Here is a 22138-nt window from a genome sequence, read left to right on the forward strand (position 1 = left end):
TAGATTGAACAGACTGGGGCTCTTTTCTCTAGAAAAGAGAAGACTGAGGGGTGACCTGATCGAGGTCTTTAAGATTGTGAAAGGGTTCGATAGGGTAGACGGAGAGAAGATGTTTCCACTTGTGGGGGGAGACCAGAACTCGGGGCCATAAATATAAGATAGTCACTAATAAATCCAATAGGGGAATTCAGGAGAAACTTCTTTCCCCAGAGAGTGGTGAGAATGTGGAACTCGCTCCCACAAGGAGTAGTTGAGGTGAATAGTGTAGATGGATTTAAGGGGAAGCTGGATAAACACATGAGGGAGAGAGGAACAGAAGGAGATGGTGAGAGGGTGAGATGGAGTAGGGAGGGAGGAGGCTCGTGTGGAGCAGAAACACCGGCATGGAGCAGAGGGGCCGAACGGCCAGACTCTGTGCTGTACAGTCACTGTAATTCTGTGTTTTCGCTGATCTACCCCAGGGTGGGGGACACACACCAGGAAAGGCCCAGGCCCCAACAAAGGCCTAGTCCTGAGTTGGCCAATCTCACCCAGGTTGGGCAGTCTAAGGGGGCTACCATCGGGATTGGGTGCGATGCCCACCACAGTGGACTGTCCCATTGCAACTCAATGTCCAGCTTCGCTGATGGGATGTGGCCCCGCCCGCTGCCGATGGCGGCCTGCCGAGCGAGCGTCCCCACCACCGGGGCTGCAGGTGAGCAACCGCGCCATGACTGATCGACCGAGTGTGCGGCGCCGACTTCAGCGCACCGCAGCCAGAGCATGGGGGGAGAGAGCAGCCAGAGCATGGGGGGAGAGAGCAAGGCTCCCGAGAAGGATCGGACTCCTTTAAACTTTCGTTGGCACCCCCGCCCCGTACACTCGTTCCACCTGCAAACTGTGACCCTCTCACTCAACCTCTCTCCTTTCCATCTGTTTCATTTCTGGACGTCTCTCGAAGGAAGATCTCCCATCTCTCCAGCCCCTTTCACCACCTCAGGACGTCTCAATGAGCCTCACAGCCCCATGAAGGACTTTATCTGAAGTGCGGTCACTGTTGTAATGTGGGAAACGCAGCAGACAATTTGCGCACAGCAAGATCCCACAAACAGCAATGTGAGAATGACCCAGATCATCTGGTTTTTTAGTGATGTTGGTCGAGGGATAAATATCGGGGCCCAGGACACTGGGGAGAACTCCCCCCTGCTCTTCTTCCAAAAGTGGCCGTGGGATTTTACGTCCCAGCTGAGAGGGCAGACGGGGCCCTCGGTTTAACGTCTCATCCGAAAGACGGCACCTCCGACAGTGCGGCGCTCCCTCAGTACCGACCCTCCCACAGTGCGGCGCTCCCTCAGTACTGACCCTCCGACAGTGCAGCGCTCCCTCAGTACTGACCCTCCGACAGTGCAGCGCTCCCTCAGTACTGACCCTCCGACAGTGCGGCGCTCCCTCAGTACCGACCCTCCGACAGTGCGGCGCTCCCTCAGTACTGACCCTCCGACTGTGCGGCGCTCCCTCAGTACAGACCCTCCGACAGTGCAGCACTCCCTCAGTACTGACCCTCCGACAGTGCGGCGCTCCCTCAGTACCGACCCTCCGACAGTGCGGCGCTCCCTCAGTACCGACCCTCCGACAGTGCGGCGCTCCCTCAGTACCGACCCTCCGACAGTGCGGCGCTCCCTCAGTACCGACCCTCCGACAGTGCGGCGCTCCCTCAGTACTGACCCTCCGACAGTGCGGCGCTCCCTCAGTACCGACCCTCCGACAGTGCGGCGCTCCCTCAGTACCGACCCTCCGACAGTGCGGCGCTCCCTCAGTACCGACCCTCCGACAGTGCGGCGCTCCCTCAGTACCGACCCTCCGACAGTGCGGCGCTCCCTCAGTACCGACCCTCCGACAGTGCGGCGCTCCCTCAGTACTGACCCTCCGACAGTGCGGCGCTCCCTCAGTACTGACCCTCCGACAGTGCGGCGCTCCCTCAGTACTGACCCTCCGACAGTGCGGCGCTCCCTCAGTACTGACCCTCCGACAGTGCGGCGCTCCCTCAGGTGCAGACTGAAGCTCTGGTGTTTTTCCCCACAGCTTTCTTACTGTGAGAAGGACGGTGACCTCCTGACCTGTCCCGGGACAGATTCCATGGCCATTGCCATGAACCGGAATTTCCGAATTGAGTCAGGATTCGGAAAACTCTTCAAGGAAAAGTTTGGCTGCGTCAATGAGCTGAAACTGCAGGTAATTCTGGGGACATCCTGAATATAACCCAGGCTATCTCTGACCCGGGCTATCTCTCTGACCCAGGCTATCTCTCTGACCGGGCTATCTCTCTGACCCAGGCTATCTCTGACCCGGGCTATCTCTCTGACCCGGGCTATCTCTCTGACCCGGGCTATCTCTGACCCGGGCTATCTCTGACCCGGGCTATCTCTCTGACCCAGGCTCGTCTCTCTGACCCAGGCTACCTCTTTGACCCAGGCTACCTCTCTGACCCAGGCTATCTCACTGACCCAGGCTATCTCACTGACCCAGGCTATCTCTGACCCAGGCTATCTCTCTGACCCAGGCGATCTCTCTGACCCAGGCTATCTCTCTGACCCAGGCTATCTCTCTGACCCAGGCTATCTCTCTGACCCAGGCCAGTCTCTCCGACCCAGGCTATCTCTGACCCAGGCTATCTCTGACCCAGGCTATCTCTCTGACCCGGGCTATCTCTCTGACCCGGGCTATCTCTCTGACCCGGGCTATCTCTCTGACCCGGGCTATCTCTGACCCGGGCTATCTCTCTGACCCAGGCTCGTCTCTCTATCTCTCTGACCCGGGCTATCTCTCTGACTCGGGCTATCTCTGACCCGTGCTATCTCTCTGACCCAGGCTATCTCTCTGACCCGGGCTATCTCTCTGACCCGGGCTATCTCTCTGACCCAGGCTATCTCTCTGACCCAGGCTATCTCTGACCCTGGCTATCTCTGACCCGGGCTATCTCTGACCCGGGCTATCTCTGACCCAGGCTATCTCTGACCCGGGCTATCTCTCTGACCCGGGCTATCTCTCTGACCCAGGCTATCTCTCTGACCCGGGCTATCTCTCTGACCCGGGCTATCTCTCTGACCCAGGCTATCTCTCTGACCCAGGCTAGTCTCTCTGACCCAGGCCAGTCTCTCCGACCCAGGCTATCTCTCTGACCCAGGCTATCTATCTGACCCGGGCTATCTATCTGACCCGGGCTATCTCTCTGACCCAGGCTATCTCTCTGTCCCAGGCTATCTCTCTGACCCAGGCTATCTCTGACCCAGACTATCTCTCTGACCCAGGCTATCTCCGACCCAGGCTAGTCTCTCTGACCCAGGCAATCTATCTGACCCAGGCTATCTCTCTGACCCAGGCTATCTCTCTGACCCAGGCTATCTCTCTGTCCCAAGCTATCTCTCTGACCCAGGCTATCTCTCTGACCCAGGCTATCTCTGACCCAGACTATCTCTCTGACCCAGGCTATCTCTGACCCACGCTATCTCTCTGACCCAGGCCAGTCGCTCCGACCCAGGCTATCTCTGACCCAGGCTATCTCTGACCCAGGCTATCTCTCTGACCCGGGCTATCTCTCTGACCCGGGCTATCTCTCTGACCCGGGCTATCTCTCTGACCCGGGCTATCTCTGACCCGGGCTATCTCTCTGACCCAGGCTCGTCTCTCTGACCCGGGCTATCTCTCTGACCCGGGCTATCTCTCTGACCCGGGCTATCTCTGACCCGTGCTATCTCTCTGACCCAGGCTATCTCTCTGACCCAGGCTATCTCTCTGACCCGGGCTATCTCTCTGACCCAGGCTATCTCTCTGACCCGGGCTATCTCTGACCCAGGCTATCTCTGACCCAGGCTATCTCTGACCCGGGCTATCTCTGACACAGGCTATCTCTGACCCAGGCTATCTCTCTGACCCGGGCTATCTCTCTGACCCGGGCTATCTCTCTGACCCGGGCTATCTCTCTGACCCGGGCTATCTCTCTGACCCAGGCAATCTCTCTGACCCAGGCTAGTCTCTCTGACCCAGGCCAGTCTCTCCGACCCAGACTATCTCTCTGACCCAGGCTATCTATCTGACCCGGGCTATCTATCTGACCCGGGCTATCTCTCTGACCCAGGCTATCTCTCTGTCCCAGGCTATCTCTCTGACCCAGGCTATCTCTGACCCAGACTATCTCTCTGAACCAGGCTATCTCTGACCCAGGCCAGTCTCTCTGACCCAGACTATCTCTCTGACCCAGGCTATCTCTCTGACCCAGGCTATCTCTGACCCAGACTATCTCTCTGACCCAGGCTATCTCTGACCCAGGCCAGGCTCTCCGACCCAGGCTAGTCTCTCTGACCCAGGCTATCTATCTGACCCGGGCTATCTCTCTGACCCGGGCTATCTCTCTGACCCAGGCTATCTCTCTGACCGAGACTAGTCCATCTGACCCAGGCTATCTCTCTGACCCAGGCCAGTCTCTCTGACCCAGGCGATCTATCTGACCCGGGCTATCTCTCTGACCCAGGCTAGTCTCTCTGACCCAGGCTAGTCTCTCTGACCCAGGCTAGTCTCTCTGACCCAGGCTATCTATCTGACCCGGGCTATCTCTCTGAACCAGGCTATCTCTCTGACCCAGGCTATCTCTCTGACCGAGACTAGTCCATCTGACCCAGGCTATCTCTCTGACCCAGGCTCGTCTCTCTGACCCAGGCTATCTATCTGACCCAGACTATCTCTCTGACCCAGGCTCGTCTCTCTGACCCAGGCGATCTATCTGACCCGGGCTATCTCTCTGACCCAGGCTATCTCCGACCCAGGCTATCTCTTTGACCCAGGCTATCTCTGACCCAGGCCAGTCTCTCCGACCCAGGCTAGTCTCTCTGTCCCAGGCTATCTCTGACCCAGGCCAGTCTCTCCGACCCAGACTAGTCCATCTGACCCAGGCTATCTCTCCGACCCAGGCTATCTCTGACCCAGGCCAGTCTCTCCGACCCAGGCTATCTCTCTGACCGAGACTAGTCCATCTGACCCAGGCTATCTCTCTGACCCAGGCCAGTCTCTCTGTCCCAGGCTATCTCTCTGTCCCAGGCTATCTCTCTGACCCAGGCTAGTCTCTCTGACCCAGGCTAGTCTCTCCGACCCAGGTTAGTCTATCTGACCCAGGCCAGTCTATCTGACCCAGCCTAGTCTCTCTGAACCCAGGCTAGTCTCTCCGACCCAGGTTAGTCTATCTGACCCAGGCCAGTCTATCTGACCCAGCCTAGTCTCTCTGAACCCAGGCTAGTCTCTCTGAACCCAGGCTAGTCTCTCTGACCCAGACTATCTCTCTGACCCAGGCTATCTCTGACCCAGGCCAGGCTCTCCGACCCAGGCTAGTCTCTCTGACCCAGGCTATCTATCTGACCCGGGCTATCTCTCTGACCCGGGCTATCTCTCTGACCCAGGCTATCTCTCTGACCGAGACGAGTCCATCTGACCCAGGCTATCTCTCTGACCCAGGCCAGTCTCTCTGACCCAGGCTATCTATCTGACCCGGGCTATCTCTCTGACCCAGGCTAGTCTCTCTGACCCAGGCTAGTCTCTCTGACCCAGGCTATCTATCTGACCCGGGCTATCTCTCTGACCCAGGCTATCTCTCTGACCCAGGCTATCTCTCTGACCGAGACTAGTCCATCTGACCCAGGCTATCTCTCTGACCCAGGCCAGTCTCTCCGACCCAGGGTAGTCTCTCTGACCCAGGCTATCTCTCTGACCCAGACTAGTCCATCTGACCCAGGCTATCTCTCTGACCCAGGCTCGTCTCTCTGACCCAGGCTATCTCTCTGACCCAGACTATCTCTCTGACCCAGGCTCGTCTCTCTGACCCAGGCTATCTATCTGACCCGGGCTATCTCTCTGACCCAGGCTATCTCCGACCCAGGCTATCTCTCTGACCCAGGCTATCTCTGACCCAGGCCAGTCTCTCCGACCCAGGCTAGTCTCTCTGTCCCAGGCTATCTCTCTGACCCAGGCTATCTCTCTGACCCAGGCCAGTCTCTCCGACCCAGACTAGTCCATCTGACCCAGGCTATCTCTCCGACCCAGGCCATCTCTGACCCAGGCCAGTCTCTCTGACCCAGGCTAGTCTCTCTGTCCCAGGCGATCTCTCTGACCCAGGCTAGTCTCTCTGACCCAGGCTAGTCTCTCCGACCCAGGTTAGTCTATCTGACCCAGGCCAGTCTATCTGACCCAGCCTAGTCTCTCTGAACCCAGGCTAGTCTCTCCGACCCAGGTTAGTCTATCTGACCCAGGCCAGTCTATCTGACCCAGCCTAGTCTCTCTGAACCCAGGCTAGTCTCTCTGACCCAGGATAGTCTCTCTGACCCAGGCTATTTCTCTGACCCAGGCTATCTCCGACCCAGGCTAGTCTCTCCAACCCAGGCTAGTCTCTCTGACCCAGGCTAGTCTATCTGACCCAGGCTAATCTCTCTGACCCAGACCAGTCTCTCTGACCCAGGCTAGTCTATCTGACCCAGGCTAATCTCTCTGACCCAGACCAGTCTCTCTGACCCAGGCCAGTCTATCTGACCCAGGCTAATCTCTCTGACCCAGACCAGTCTCTCTGACCCAGGCCAGTCTCTCTGACCCAGGCTAGTCTATCTGACCCAGGCTAGTCTATCTGACCCAGGCGAATCTCTCTGACCCAGACCAGTCTCTCTGACCCAGACCAGTCTCTCTGACCCAGACCAGTCTCACTGACCCAGGCGAGTCTCTCTGACCCAGACGAGTCTCTCTGACCCAGACTAGTCTCTCTGACCCAGACTAGTCTCTCTGACCCAGGCTAGTCTCTCTGACCCAGGCTAGTCTCTCTGACCCAGACCGGTCTATCTGACCCAGCCTGGTCTCTCTGACCCAGGCTAGTCTATCTGACCCAGACCAGTCTCTCTGACCCAGACCAGTCTCTCTGACCCAGACCAGACTCTCTGACCCAGGCTAGTCTCTCTGACCCAGACCAGTCTCTCTGACCCAGGCCAGTCTCTCTGACATAGGCTAGTCTCTCTGACCCAGACCAGTCTCTCTGACCCAGACCAGTCTCTCTGACCCAGGCCAGTCTCTCTGACCCAGGCTAGTCTATCTGACCCAGGCTAGTCTCTCTGACCCAGGCTAGTCTCTCTGACCCAGACCAGTCTCTCTGACCCAGACCAGTCTCTCTGACCCAGGCTAGTCTCTCTGACCCAGACCAGTCTCTCTGACCCAGGCCAGTCTCTCTGACCCAGGCCAGTCTCTCTGACATAGGCTAGTCTATCTGACCCAGGCTAGTCTCTCTGACCCAGACCAGTCTCTCTGACCCAGGCCAGTCTCTCTGACCCAGGCTAGTCTATCTGACCCAGGCTAGTCTATCTGACCCAGGCTAATCTCTCTGACCCAGACCAGTCTCTCTGACCCAGACCAGTATCTCTGACCCAGACCAGTCTCTCTGACCCAGACCAGTCTCACTGACCCAGGCTAGTCTCACTGACCCAGACTAGTCTCTCTGACCCAGACTAGTCTCTCTGACCCAGGCTAGTCTCTCTGACCCAGGCTATCTCTCTGTCCCAAGCTATCTCTCTGTCCCAGGCTATCTCTCTGACCCAGGCTATCTCTGACCCAGACTATCTCTCTGACCCAGGCTATCTCTGACCCAGGCCAGTCTCTCTGACCCAGACTATCTCTCTGACCCAGGCTATCTCTCTGACCCAGGCTATCTCTGACCCAGACTATCTCTCTGACCCAGGCTATCTCCGACCCAGGCTAGTCTCTCTGACCCAGGCTATCTATCTGACCCAGGCTATCTCTCTGACCCAGGCTATCTCTCTGACCCAGGCTATCTCTCTGTCCCAAGCTATCTCTCTGACCCAGGCTATCTCTCTGACCCAGGCTATCTCTGACCCAGACTATCTCTCTGACCCAGGCTATCTCTGACCCAGGCTATCTCTCTGACCCAGGCCAGTCTCTCCGACCCAGGCTATCTCTGACCCAGGCTATCTCTGACCCAGGCTATCTCTCTGACCCGGGCTATCTCTCTGACCCGAGCTATCTCTCTGACCCGGGCTATCTCTGACCCGGGCTATCTCTCTGACCCAGGCTCGTCTCTCTGACCCAGGCTATCTCTCTGACCCAGGCTATCTCTCTGACCCGGGCTATCTCTCTGACCCGGGCTGTCTCTGACCCGTGCTATCTCTCTGACCCAGGCTATCTCTCTGACCCGGGCTATCTCTCTGACCCAGGCTATCTCTCTGACCCAGGCTATCTCTCTGACCCAGGCTAGTCTCTCTGACCCAGGCCAGTCTCTCCGACCCAGGCTATCTCTCTGACCCAGGCTATCTATCTGACCCAGGCTATCTATCTGACCCGGGCTATCTATCTGACCCGGGCTATCTCTCTGACCCAGGCTATCTCTCTGTCCCAGGCTATCTCTCTGACCCAGGCTATCTCTGACCCAGACTATCTCTCTGACCCAGGCTATCTCTGACCCAGGCCAGTCTCTCTGACCCAGACTATCTCTCTGACCCAGACTATCTCTCTGACCCAGGCTATCTCTCTGACCCAGGCTATCTCTCTGACCCAGGCTATCTCTGACCCAGACTATCTCTCTGACCCAGGCTATCTCCGACCCAGGCTAGTCTCTCTGACCCAGGCTATCTATCTGACCCAGGCTATCTCTCTGACCCAGGCTATCTCTCTGACCCAGGCTATCTCTCTGTCCCAAGCTATCTCTCTGACCCAGGCTATCTCTCTGACCCAGGCGATCTCTGACCCAGACTATCTCTCTGACCCAGGCTATCTCTGACCCAGGCCAGGCTCTCCGACCCAGGCTAGTCTCTCTGACCCAGGCTATCTATCTGACCCGGGCTATCTCTCTGACCCGGGCTATCTCTCTGACCCAGGCTATCTCTCTGACCGAGACTCGTCCATCTGACCCAGGCTATCTCTCTGACCCAGGCCAGTCTCTCTGACCCAGGCGATCTATCTGACCCGGGCTATCTCTCTGACCCAGGCTAGTCTCTCTGACCCAGGCTAGTCTCTCTGACCCAGGCTATCTATCTGACCCGGGCTATCTCTCTGACCCAGGCTATCTCTCTGACCCAGACTAGTCCATCTGACCCAGGCTATCTCTCTGACCCAGGCTCGTCTCTCTGACCCAGGCTATCTATCTGACATGGGCTATCTCTCTGACCCAGACTATCTCTCTGACCCAGGCTCCTCTCTCTGACCCAGGCGATCTATCTGACCCGGGCTATCTCTCTGACCCAGGCTATCTCCGACCCAGGCTATCTCTCTGACCCAGGCTATCTCTGACCCAGGCCAGTCTCTCCGACCCAGGCTAGTCTCTCTGTCCCAGGCTATCTCTCTGACCCAGGCTATCTCTGACCCAGGCCAGTCTCTCCGACCCAGACTAGTCCATCTGACCCAGGCTATCTCTCCGACCCAGGCTATCTCTGACCCAGGCCAGTCTCTCCGACCCAGGCTATCTCTCTGACCGAGACTAGTCCATCTGACCCAGGCTATCTCTCTGACCCAGGCCAGTCTCTCTGTCCCAGGCTATCTCTCTGTCCCAGGCTATCTCTCTGACCCAGGCTAGTCTCTCTGACCCAGGCTAGTCTCTCCGACCCAGGTTAGTCTATCTGACCCAGGCCAGTCTATCTGACCCAGCCTAGTCTCTCTGAACCCAGGCTAGTCTCTCTGACCCAGACTATCTCTCTGACCCAGGCTATCTCTGACCCAGGCCAGGCTCTCCGACCCAGGCTAGTCTCTCTGACCCAGGCTATCTATCTGACCCGGGCTATCTCTCTGACCCGGGCTATCTCTCTGACCCAGGCTATCCCTCTGACCGAGACTAGTCCATCTGACCCAGGCTATATCTCTGACCCAGGCTAGTCTCTCTGACCCAGGCTAGTCTCTCTGACCCAGGCTATCTATCTGACCCGGGCTATCTCTCTGACCCAGGCTATCTCTCTGACCCAGGCTATCTCTCTGACCGAGACTAGTCCATCTGACCCAGGCTATCTCTCTGACCCAGGCCAGTCTCTCCGACCCAGACTAGTCTCTCTGACCCAGGCTATCTCTCTGACCCAGACTAGTCCATCTGACCCAGGCTATCTCTCTGACCCAGGCTCGTCTCTCTGACCCAGGCTATCTATCTGACATGGGCTATCTCTCTGACCCAGACTATCTCTCTGACCCAGGCTCGTCTCTCTGACCCAGGCTATCTATCTGACCCGGGCTATCTCTCTGACCCAGGCTATCTCCGACCCAGGCTATCTCTCTGACCCAGGCTATCTCTGACCCAGGCCAGTCTCTCCGACCCAGGCTAGTCTCTCTGTCCCAGGCTATCTCTCTGACCCAGGCTATCTCTGACCCAGGCCAGTCTCTCCGACCCAGACTAGTCCATCTGACCCAGGCTATCTCTCCGACCCAGGCTATCTCTGTCCCAGGCCAGTCTCTCTGACCCAGGCTAGTCTCTCTGTCCCAGGCGATCTCTCTGACCCAGGCTAGTCTCTCTGACCCAGGCTAGTCTCTCCGACCCAGGTTAGTCTATCTGACCCAGGCCAGTCTATCTGACCCAGCCTAGTCTCTCTGAACCCAGGCTAGTCTCTCTGACCCAGGATAGTCTCTCTGACCCAGGCTATTTCTCTGACCCAGGCTATCTCCGACCCAGGCTAGTCTCTCCAACCCAGGCTAGTCTCTCTGACCCAGGCTAGTCTATCTGACCCAGGCTAATCTCTCTGACCCAGACCAGTCTCTCTGACCCAGGCCAGTCTCTCTGACCCAGGCTAGTCTATCTGACCCAGGCTAGTCTATCTGACCCAGGCTAATCTCTCTGACCCAGACCAGTCTCTCTGACCCAGACCAGTCTCTCTGACCCAGACTAGTCTCTCTGACCCAGACTAGTCTCTCTGACCCAGGCTAGTCTCTCTGACCCAGGCTAGTCTCTCTGACCCAGGCTAGTCTCTCTGACCCAGGCTAGTCTCTCTGACCCAGGCTAGTCTCTCTGACCCAGACTAGTCTCTCTGTCCCAGACCAGTCTCTCTGACCCTGGCCAGTCTCTCAGACCCAGGTTAGTCTATCTGACCCAGACCAGTCTCTCTGACCCTGGCCAGTCTCTCAGACCCAGACCAGTCTCTCTGACCCAGGCTAGTCTCTCTGACCCAGACCGGTCTATCTGACCCAGCCTGGTCTCTCTGACCCAGGCTAGTCTATCTGACCCAGACCAGTCTCTCTGACCCAGACCAGTCTCTCTGACCCAGACCAGTCTCTCTGACCCAGGCCAGTCTCTCTGACATAGGCTAGTCTATCTGACCCAGGCTAGTCTCTCTGACCCAGACCAGTCTCTCTGACCCAGGCCAGTCTCTCTGACCCAGGCTAGTCTATCTGACCCAGGCTAGTCTATCTGACCCAGGCTAATCTCTCTGACCCAGACCAGTCTCTCTGACCCAGACCAGTATCTCTGACCCAGACCAGTCTCTCTGACCCAGACCAGTCTCACTGACCCAGGCTAGTCTCACTGACCCAGACTAGTCTCTCTGACCCAGACTAGTCTCTCTGACCCAGCCTAGTCTCTCTGACCCAGGCTAGTCTCTCTGACCCAGACTAGTCTCTCTGACCCAGGCTAGTCTCTCTGACCCAGACTAGTCTCTCTGACCCAGGCTAGTCTCTCTGACCCAGGCTAGTCTCTCTGACCCAGACTAGTCTCTCTGTCCCAGACCAGTCTCTCTGACCCTGGCCAGTCTCTCAGACCCAGGTTAGTCTATCTGACCCAGACCAGTCTCTCTGACCCTGGCCAGTCTCTCAGACCCAGACCAGTCTCTCTGACCCAGGCTAGTCTCTCTGACCCAGACCGGTCTATCTGACCCAGCCTGGTCTCTCTGACCCAGGCTAGTCTATCTGACCCAGACCAGTCTCTCTGACCCAGACCAGTCTCTCTGACCCAGACCAGTCTCTCTGACCCAGGCTAGTCTCTCTGACCCAGACCAGTCTCTCTGACCCAGGCCAGTCTCTCTGACATAGGCTAGTCTATCTGACCCAGGCCAGTCTATCTGACCCAGGCTAGTCTCTCTGACCCAGACCAGTCTCTCTGACCCAGACCAGTCTCTCTGACCCAGGCTAGTCTCTCTGACCCAGGCTCGTCTCTCTGACCCAGGCTGGTCTCTCTGACCCAGGCCGGTCTATCTGACCCAGCCTGGTCTCTCTGACCCAGGCTAGTCTCTCTGACCCAGGCTAGTCTCTCTGACCCAGGCCAGTCTCTCTGACCCAGGCCTGTCTCTCTGACCCAGGCCTGTCTCTCTGACCCAGGCTAGTCTCTCTGACCCAGACCAGTCTCTCTGACCCAGGCCAGTGTCTCTGACCCAGGCCAGTCTCTCTGACCCAGCTAGTCTCACTGACCCAGGCCAGTCTCTCTGACCCAGGCCAGTCTCTCTGACCCAGCTAGTCTCTCCGACCCAGGCCAGTCTATCTGACCCAGGCCAGTCTATCTGACCCAGCCTGGTCTCTCTGACCCAGGCTCGTCTCTCTGACCCAGGCCAGTCTCTCTGACCCAGGCCAGTCTATCTGACCCAGGCCAGTCTCTCTGACCCAGGCCAGTCTCTCTGACCCAGGCCAGTCTATCTGACCCAAGCTAGTCTCTCTGACCCAGGCTAGTCTCTATGACCCAGGCTAGTCTCTCTGACCCAGCCTAGTCTCTCTGACCCAGCCTAGTCTCTCTGACCCAGGCCAGTCTCTCTGACCCAGGCTCGTCTATCTGACCCAGGCCAGTCTCTCTGACCCAGGCTAGTCTCTCAGACCCCAGCTTGTCTCTCTGACCCAGGCTAGTCCATCTGACCCAGGCTAGTCTAATCTGACCCAGGCCCGTCTCTATGACCCAGGCTAGTCTAATCTGACCCAGGCCCGTCTCTCTGACCCAGGCTAGTCTCTCTGACCCAGGCTAGTCCATCTGACCCAGGCTAGTCTAATCTGACCCAGGCCCGTCTCTCTGACCCAGGCTAGTCTCTCTGACCCCGGCTAGTCTCTCTAACCCAGGCTAGTCCATCTGACCCAGGCTAGTCTAATCTGACCCAGGCCCGTCTCTATGACCCAGGCTAGTCTCTCTGACCCAGGCCAGTCTATCTGACCGAAGCTAGTCTCTCTGACCCAGGCTCGTCTGCCTGACCCAGGTTAGTCGATCTGACCCAGGCTAGTCTCTCTGACCCAGGCTAGTCGATCTGACCCAGGCTAGTCTAATCTGACCCAGGCTAGTCTAATCTGACCCAGGCTAGTCTAATCTGACCCAGGCTAGTATACCTAACCCAGGCTGGTCTCTCTGACCCAGGCTATCTCTCTGACCCAGACTAGTCCATCTGACCCAGGCTATCTCTCTGACCCAGTCTATCTCTCTGACCCAGACTAGTCCATCTGACCCAGGCTAGACTCTCTGACCCAGGCTATCTCTCTGACCCAGACTAGTCCATCTGACCCAGGCTAGTCTCTCTGACCCAGGCCAGTCTCTCTGACCCAGGCTATCTCTCTGACCCAGACTAGTCCATCTGACCCAGGCTAGACTCTCTGACCCAGGCTATCTCTCTGACCCAGACTAGACTATCTGACCCAGGCTAGTCTCTCTGACCCGGGCTCGTCTCTCTGACCCAGGATATCTCTCTGACCCAGACTAGTCCATCTGACCCAGGCTAGTCTCTCTGACCCGGGCTCGTCTCTCTGACCCAGGATATCTCTCTGACCCACACTAGTCCATCTGATCCAGGCTAGTCTCTCTGACCCAGGCTAGTCTCTCTGACCCAGGCTAGTGCATCTAACCCAGGCCAGTCTCTCTGAGACAGGCCAGTCTCTCTAACCCAGGCTAGTCTCTCTGACCCAGGATATCTCTCTGACCCAGACTAGTCCATCTGACCCAGGCTAGTCCATCTGACCCAGGCTAGTCTCTCTGACCCAGGCTAGTCTCTCTGACCCAGGCTAGTGCATCTGACCCAGGCCAGCCTCTCTGAGACAGGCCAGTCTCTCTGACCCAGGGTAGTCTCTCTGACCCAGGATATCTCTCTGACCCAGACTAGTCCATCTGACCCAGACTAGTCTCTCTGACCCAGACTAGTCCATCTGACCCAGGTTATCTCTCTGACCCAGGCCAGTCTCTCTGACCCAGGCTATCTCTCTGACCCAGACTAGTCCATCTGACCCAGGCTAGTCTCTCTGACCCAGACTAGTCTATCTGACCCAGGCTAGTCTCTCTGACCCAGGATATCTCTCTGACCCAGGCTAGTCTCTCTGACCCAGGCTAGTCTCTCTGACCCAGACTAGTCTCTCTGACCCAGGCTAGTCTCTCTGACCCAGGATATCTCTCTGACCCAGGCTAGTCTCTCTGACCCAGACTAGTCTCTCTGACCCAGACTAGTCTCTCTGACCCAGTGTAGTCTCTCTGACCCAGGCTAGTCTCTCTGACCCAGGATATCTCTCTGACCCAGACTAGTCTCTCTGACCCAGACTAGTCTCTCTGACCCAGACTAGTCTCTCTGACCCAGACTAGTCCATCTGACCCAGGCTAGTCCATCTGACCCAGGCTAGTCTCTCTGACCCAGGCTAGTCTCTCTGACCCAGGCTAGTGCATCTGACCCAGGCCAGCCTCTCTGAGACAGGCCAGTCTCTCTGACCCAGGGTAGTCTCTCTGACCCAGGATATCTCTCTGACCCAGACTAGTCCATCTGACCCAGACTAGTCTCTCTGACCCAGACTAGTCCATCTGACCCAGGATATCTCTCTGACCCAGGCCAGTCTCTCTGACCCAGGCTATCTCTCTGACCCAGACTAGTCCATCTGACCCAGGCTAGTCTCTCTGACCCAGACTAGTCTATCTGACCCAGGCTAGTCTCTCTGACCCAGGATATCTCTCTGACCCAGGCTAGTCTCTCTGACCCAGGCTAGTCTCTCTGACCCAGACTAGTCTCTCTGACCCAGGCTAGTCTCTCTGACCCAGGATATCTCTCTGACCCAGGCTAGTCTCTCTGACCCAGACTAGTCTCTCTGACCCAGACTAGTCTCTCTGACCCAGTGTAGTCTCTCTGACCCAGGCTAGTCTCTCTGACCCAGGATATCTCTCTGACCCAGACTAGTCTCTCTGACCCAGACTAGTCCATCTGACCCAGGATATCTCTCTGACCCAGGCCAGTCTCTCTGACCCAGGCTAGTCTCTCTGACCCAGACTAGTCTCTCTGACCCAGGCTAGTCTCTCTGACCCAGGCTAGACTAGACTATCTGACCCAGAATGGTCTGCCAAACTCCGACCAAACTATCTAACCTCGACCAGACTATCTAACCTGGACTAGTTTCTCTAACCAAAGCGAGTCTGTCTAACCCAGATTACTGTAGCGAGCCTGGATTAGTGTATGTAACCCAGGATAATATATTGAACTCAGACAAGTGTACCTATCCCGTGCTGTACCTGCTCTGGGACTGTTTGATGGGACAGTGTAGAGGGAGCTTTACTCTGTATCTAACCCTATACCTGCCCTGGGAGTGTTTGACGGGACAGTGTAGATGGAGCTTTACTCTGTATCTAACCCTGTACCTGCCCTGGGAGTGTTTGATGGGACAGTGTAGAGGGAGCTTTACTCTGTATCTAACCCTGTACCTGCCCTGGGAGTGTTTGATGGGACAGTGTAGAGGGAGCTTTACTCTGTATCTAATCCTGTACCTGCCCTGGGAGTGTTTGACGGGACAGTGTAGATGGAGCTTTACTCTGTATCTAACCCTGTACCTGCCCTGGGAGTGTTTGATGGGACAGTGTGGAGGGAGCTTTACTCTGTATCTAACCCTGTACCTGCCCTGGGAGTGTTTGATGGGACAGTGTAGAGGGAGCTTTACTCTGTATCTAACCCTGTACCTGCCCTGGGAGTGTTTGATGGGACAGTGTAGAGGGAGCTTTACTCTGTATCTAACCCTGTACCTGCCCTGGGAGTGTTTGACGGGACGGTGATATCTGAAATTCGATTTTATTTTGCAGGGTAAAGGTGTTGGAGATGTTGCATTGTTGCTCAAGGATGGACGTTACATTTATTACATGGTAAGGGCCTGCTGACGTTTACCCTCTGACCTCTGCACCCCGATATTATTACATGAATCGATCGTCCCCTCTTTTCCACACTCTGAAGACACTTAAGCCTCTGGGGTTTAGTTTCAGATGCAATGTTGCTTTGTGAGGCTTGGTGACTGGTTGATAGCTCCCCTTCCTCCTGTACCATTGCAGGTCGTAAATTGTGTCTGAGTATTTGTATGTGTGTCTGCTTGTGAGTGTGTGTGTGTGTGTGTGTGTGTGTGTGTGTGAGTGTGAGTGTGTGTGTGTGTGTGAGTGTGAGTGTGTGTGAGTGTGTGTGTATTTGTGTGTGTTTGTGTGTGTATGTTTGTGTGTATGAGTGTGTGTATTTGTGTGTGTGTGAGTCTGTTTGTGTTTGTGTGTGAGTGTGTGTGTATATGTGTGTGATTGTGTGTGAGTGTGTGTTTGTTTGTGTGTGAGAGTGTGAGTGTGTGTTTGTTTGTGAGAGTGTGAGTGTGAGTGTGTGTTTGTTTGTGTGTGAGAGTGTGAGTGTGAGTGTGTGTTTGTTTGTGTGTGAGAGTGTGAGTGCGTGTTTGTGTGTGTGAGTGTGTGTATGAGACTGCGTGTGAGAGTGAGTGTGTGGGTGTGAGAGTGTGAGTGTGTGTGTCCGTGTGTATGTGAGTGTGAATGTGTGCGTGAGTATGAGTGTGCATCTGTGTGTGTGTGACTGTGTGTTTGTGTGTGCGTGAGACTCTGTGTGCGAGAGTGGGTGTGTTTGTGTGTTTGTGTGTGTGTTTGTGTGTGAGTGTGAGTGTGTGTTTGTATGTGTGCGTTTGTGTGTGAGTATGAGTGTGTGTCTGTGTGTGTTTGTGTGTGTGAGAGTGAGTGTGTGGGTGTGAGTGTGAATGTGTGCGTGAGTATGAGTGTGCATCTGTGTGTGTGTGACTGTGTGTTTGTGTGTGTGTGAGACTTTGTGTGCAAGAGTGTGTGTGTTTGTGTGTGTGTGAGACTGTGCGTGTGAGATTGCGAGTGTGTGCTTGTGTGTGTTTGTGTGCGTGTGAGACTGTGTGTGAGAGTGCGAGTGTGTGTGTGAGAGTGAGAGTGTGTGTTTGTGTTTGTATGAATGTGTGTTTGTGTTTGTGTTTTTGTGTGTGTGTTTTTGTGTGTGTGAGAGTGTGAGTGTGTGTTTGTGTGTGTGAGTGTGTGTGTGTTTGTGTCTGTGTGTCTGAGGATGGGGCTGTGTATGGGTCTGTGTGTGTGAGAGTGTGAGTGTGTGTGAGTGTGTGTATGAGAGTGTGTGTTTGTGTTTGTGTGTGTTTGTGTTTGTGTGTCGGTGTGTGAGAGTGAGTGTGTGTGAGTGTGTGTTTGTGTGTGTGAGAGTGTGTGTTTGTGTTTGTGTGTGTGTGTGTTTGTGTGTCGGTGTGTGAGAGTGAGTGTGTTTGTGTTTGTGTGACTGTGTGTTTGTGTGTGAGAGTGAGTGTGTGTTTGTGTGTGAGAGTGAGAGTGTGTTTGTGTGAATGTGTGTTTGAGTTTGTGTGTGTGAGAGAGTGAGTGTGTGGTTGTGCTTGTGTGAGTGTGTGTTTGCATTTGTATGTGTGTTTGTTTGTAAGTGTGTGTGTATGAGAGTGTGTGTTTGTGTGAGTGTGTGTTTGTGTTTGTGCGAGTGTGCATTTGTGTTTGTGTGTCAATGTGTGTGCATGAGAGTAAGTGTGTGTTTGTGTGAGTGTGTATTTGTGTTTGTGTGAGTGTGTGTTTGTGTTTCTGTGTGAATGTGTGTGTATGAGAGTAAGTGTGTTTGTGTGAGTGTGTGTTTGTGTTTGTGTGAGTGTGTGTTTGTGTTTGTGTGTGTATGAGAGTGTGTGTTTGCGTGTGTTTGTGTGTGAGTGTGTGTTCGTGTGTCTGTTTGTGAGAACGTGAGTGTGTGTTTGTTTGTGCAAACAGTGAAGCGGGCCCGTTTCCCGGTTACCCGTTGTACACTCCCTCCCCGGGCCGCCCCACACTCCGACCACTGCAGCACCCATCAGGACAGTCCCAGGCTCAGATCAGGGCCTGTACTGCTCGGACCAACGTCGCACTGCAACAGAAGGAAAGGCAGTGTAAAAATTGGCCTCAGTACCTCGAGGGGTTGTAAAAGGAAAAATCAACCATGGTGCCAGGTCTGGGGTATTGGACCCTGGAGGGCAGTGTGTGGTACAGACTGTTGGTTAAAGCAGGCATGGCAATGGTACCCCAATGGCTCAACATTTAGTGTCTGGGCATGGTTCAACCAACCCCTCTCCCCTCTGGGTCAGATGGCCGAACATCCCAGAATAATATCTGTGCATTCACACCTTATAAATTCCTATGTAAACATTTTGAATGGGAATTTGCTATGTAAACACGTCACGCTGTAATGGCACCCTCCCACCAGTGGTGGCGTTGTAGCAATTCGGCCTGAAGAGCACAGTAACTCTTACACTGCAGATTCCTCTGCTTCCCAAATGAACCTGAGTTTTGGTGAATTAATATTAACGGCTTTGACTCGGTCAGCCTCACTCTCTCTCCCCTCTCTGAGTCAGAAGGTCGAGGGTTCGAGCCCCACACACACTCCAGAGACTCGAGCCCCGTAATCCAGGCCGACACTCCCCGGTTGCCCAGTACTGAGGGAGTGTTGCACTGTCAGAGGGTCCGTACTGAGGGAGCGCCGCACTGTCGGAGGGTCGGTACTGAGGGAGCGCCGCACTGTCGGAGGGTCGGTACTGAGGGAGCGCCGCACTGTCGGAGGGTCAGTACTGAGGGAGCGCCGCACTGTCGGAGGGTCCGTATTGAGGGAGCGCCGCACTGTCGGAGGGTCGGTACTGAGGGAGCGCCGCACTGTCAGAGGGTCGGTACTGAGGGAGCGCCGCACTGTCGGAGGGTCGGTACTGAGGGAGCGCCGCACTGTCGGAGGGTCGGTACTGAGGGAGCGCCGCACTGTCGGAGGGTCAGTACTGAGGGAGCGCCACACTGTCGGAGGGTCTGTACTGAGGGAGCGCCGCACTGTCGGAGGGTCGGTACTGAGGGAGCGCCGCACTGTCGGAGGGTCGGTACTGAGGGAGCGCCGCACTGTCGGAGGGTCAGTACTGAGGGAGCGCCGCACTGTCGGAGGGTCTGTACTGAGGGAGCGCCGCACTGTCGGAGGGTCGGTACTGAGGGAGCGCCGCACTGTCGGAGGGTCAGTACTGAGGGAGCGCCGCACTGTCGGAGGGTCAGTACTGAGGGAGCGCCGCACTGTCGGAGGGTCAGGACTGAGGGAGCGCCGCACTGTCGGAGGTGCCGTCTTTCGGATGAGACTTTAAACCGAGGGCCCCGTCTGCCCTCTCAGGCGTACGTAAAATCCCACGGCCACTATTGGAAGGCGAGAGAGTCCTGACCAATATTTATCCCTCAACGTACGTCTAAAACGCAGTTTATCCAGTCTTTTACCACAGTGCTGTTCGTGGGATCTTGCTGTGCGCAAATTGGCTGCTGCGTTTCCCACATTACAACAGCCTTCAAAAAAAAGTCCTTTATTGGCCGTGAAACACTTTGGGACGTCCTGAGTTGGTGAAAGGGGCTGGAGAGATGGGAGATCTTGGCTTTTTGGTCAGCGCTTTCAGGAGAGTCGGAGAGAGGAGAGGGAAAAATCAGTTTCGACTGCTTCTCCTTTTGGCAGATCACCAGAGGTACCTTCCAGTTCAAGCCGAGATACGAGGACGTCGGGATGTGCCTCCGAGCTGTGAGACAGCATTGTATCGACAACGATGTCCAGAGTCTCGCGATGCCCAGGTAAGCAAGAGCAAAGCTCCAGCCTTTACGAGCTCGGGATGGTGAAAGCAACAGCGGAGGTGGACACCCAGCTAACAGGATCCAAGGAACGGCAGAGTGTGTCATCGGGTGTTAGTACAGAGAGAGAAAGACCATCTCGCAGAGACGCAATAGGGTGTGTTCAACTGAATCACTGCGAGAGGGAGCTTTACTCTGTATCTAACTCTGTACCTGCCCTGGGAGTGTTTGACGGGACAGTGTAGAGGGAGCTTTACTCTGTATCTCCCCTGGGGAGTGTGTGACGGGATGGTGTAGAGGGAGCTTTACTCTGTTTCTAACCCTGTACCTGCCCTGGGAGTGTTTGACGGGACAGTGCAGAGGGAGCTTTACTCTGTATCTCCCCTGGGGAGTGTGTGACGGGACAGTGTAGAGGGAGCTTTACTCTGTATCTAACCCTGTACCTGCCCTGGGAGTGTTTGACGGGACAGTGCAGAGGGAGCTTTACTCTGTATCTAATCCTGTACCTGCCCTGGGAGTGTTTGATGGGACAGTGTAGAGGGAGCTTTACTCTGTATCTAACCCTGTACCTGCCCTGGGAGTGTTTGACGGGACAGTGTAGAGGGAGCTTTACTCTGTATCTAACCCTGTACCTGCCCTGGGAGTGTTTGACGGGACAGTGTAGAGGGAGCTTTACTCTGTATCTAACCCTGTACCTGCCCTGGGAGTGTTTGACGGGACAGTGTAGAGGGAGCTTTACTCTGTATCTAACCCTGTACCTGCCCTGGGAGTGTTTGATGGGACAGTGTAGAGGGAGCTTTACTCTGTATCTAACCCTGTACCTGCCCTGGGAGTGTTTGACGGGACAGTGCAGAGGGAGCTTCACTCTGTATCTAACCCTGTACCTGCCCTGGGAGTGTTTGACGGGACAGTGTAGAGGGAGCTTTACTCTGTATCTAACCCTGTACCTGCCCTGGGAGTGTTTGATGGGACAGTGTAGAGGGAGCTTTACTCTGTATCTAACCTGTCCTGTCCTCCAAGCAGATTCCTTCCCCCTTTAACCCCTCACCTCCCAGGACGAATTGATTGCTCTGAGTCGAGAGAAGGTTTTTGCAAATGTTTTCATTCCTTGCGGAATTCCAACTGTTTTGTCCTGGTTTCTCCCGAGTCGTATCGGGACAGGACGGGACAGGCTCGACTGGGAAATCATCTCCAGTCTGATCCGTGGGATCTTTCTGGACTCCAACGTCCAGATCACCATTTACTGCCTGGGTGCTGAAGGGTGAGCCAGAGCCGAGAGGGGTCCTGAGGCAAACAGGGTCCCGGACGCCGGCCGATGAGAAACTCCCCACCTCCTCCGCCTCGTGCCCGTTCACCGAGGGGACCCCAAGGACGTGGGGCCATCGACGTCCCACCTGATCGTCTCCCCCATCTTCAGCGACGGCTCAGCGAGGACCAGGTTTTACGGGCGACCGGTCACCTCTGGGGGCCGCCTCGTTCAAAGCAAGGCCTCAGGCACGAGGCGGTGACCTTTCACCCATCGTCAAGCGAGATCGGCCGTCCCAGACGCTGACCGAAACGCACACGACGCGGAGATGCTATTGGACAGAATTTGCAGCCGGCTCTCAGAGTTGGGGGAAAGGACAGTGTATCTAACGCACTGTGAGACCCGGTCCCAGAGGGGGAAAGGACAGTGTATCTAACGCACTGTGAGACCCGGTCCCAGAAGGGGAAAGGACAGTGTATCTAACGCACTGTGAGACCCGGTCCCAGAGGGGGAAAGGACAGTGTGTCTAACGCACTGTGAGACCCGGTCCCAGAGGGGGAAAGGACAGTGTGTCTAACGCACTGTGAGACCCGGTCCCAGAGGGGGAAAGGACAGTGTATCTAACGCACTGTGAGACCCGGTCCCAGAGGGGGAAAGGACAGTGTGTCTAACGCACTGTGAGACCCGGTCCCAGAGGGGGAAAGGACAGTGTGTCTAACGCACTGTGAGACCCGGTCCCAGAGGGGGAAAGGACAGTGTATCTAACGCACTGTGAGACCCGGTCCCAGAGGGGGAAAGGACAGTGTATCTAACGCACTGTGAGACCCGGTCCCAGAGGGGGAAAGGACAGTGTATCTAACGCACTGTGAGACCCGGTCCCAGAGGGGGAAAGGACAGTGTATCTAACGCACTGTGAGACCCGGTCCCAGAGGGGGAAAGGACAGTGTATCTAACACACTGTGAGACCCGGTCCCAGAGGGGGAAAGGACAGTGTATCTAACGCACTGTGAGACCCGGTCCCAGAGGGGGAAAGGACAGTGTTTCTAACGCACTGTGAGACCCGGTCCCAGAGGGGGAAAGGACAGTGTATCTAA

At 55.8% G+C, this 22138-nt stretch overlaps 1 protein-coding gene across 1 annotated transcript; it reads left to right on the top strand.

The window, feature by feature from the left end:
* The first annotated feature begins 574 nt into the window (after positions 1-574).
* On the top strand, positions 575-21063 carry LOC137312296 (ADP-ribose glycohydrolase OARD1-like). Its single transcript, XM_067978896.1, has 5 exons — positions 575-694; positions 2062-2211; positions 15986-16045; positions 19689-19801; positions 20946-21063. The coding sequence occupies exons 1-5, from the start codon at positions 575-577 to the stop codon at positions 21061-21063; spliced, it is 561 nt and encodes a 186-aa protein (XP_067834997.1).
* Positions 21064-22138: the final 1075 nt, after the last annotated feature.

Source organism: Heptranchias perlo, unplaced genomic scaffold, assembly GCF_035084215.1.
Source record: "Heptranchias perlo isolate sHepPer1 unplaced genomic scaffold, sHepPer1.hap1 HAP1_SCAFFOLD_415, whole genome shotgun sequence".
Classification (NCBI taxonomy): Eukaryota; Metazoa; Chordata; class Chondrichthyes; order Hexanchiformes; family Hexanchidae; genus Heptranchias; species Heptranchias perlo.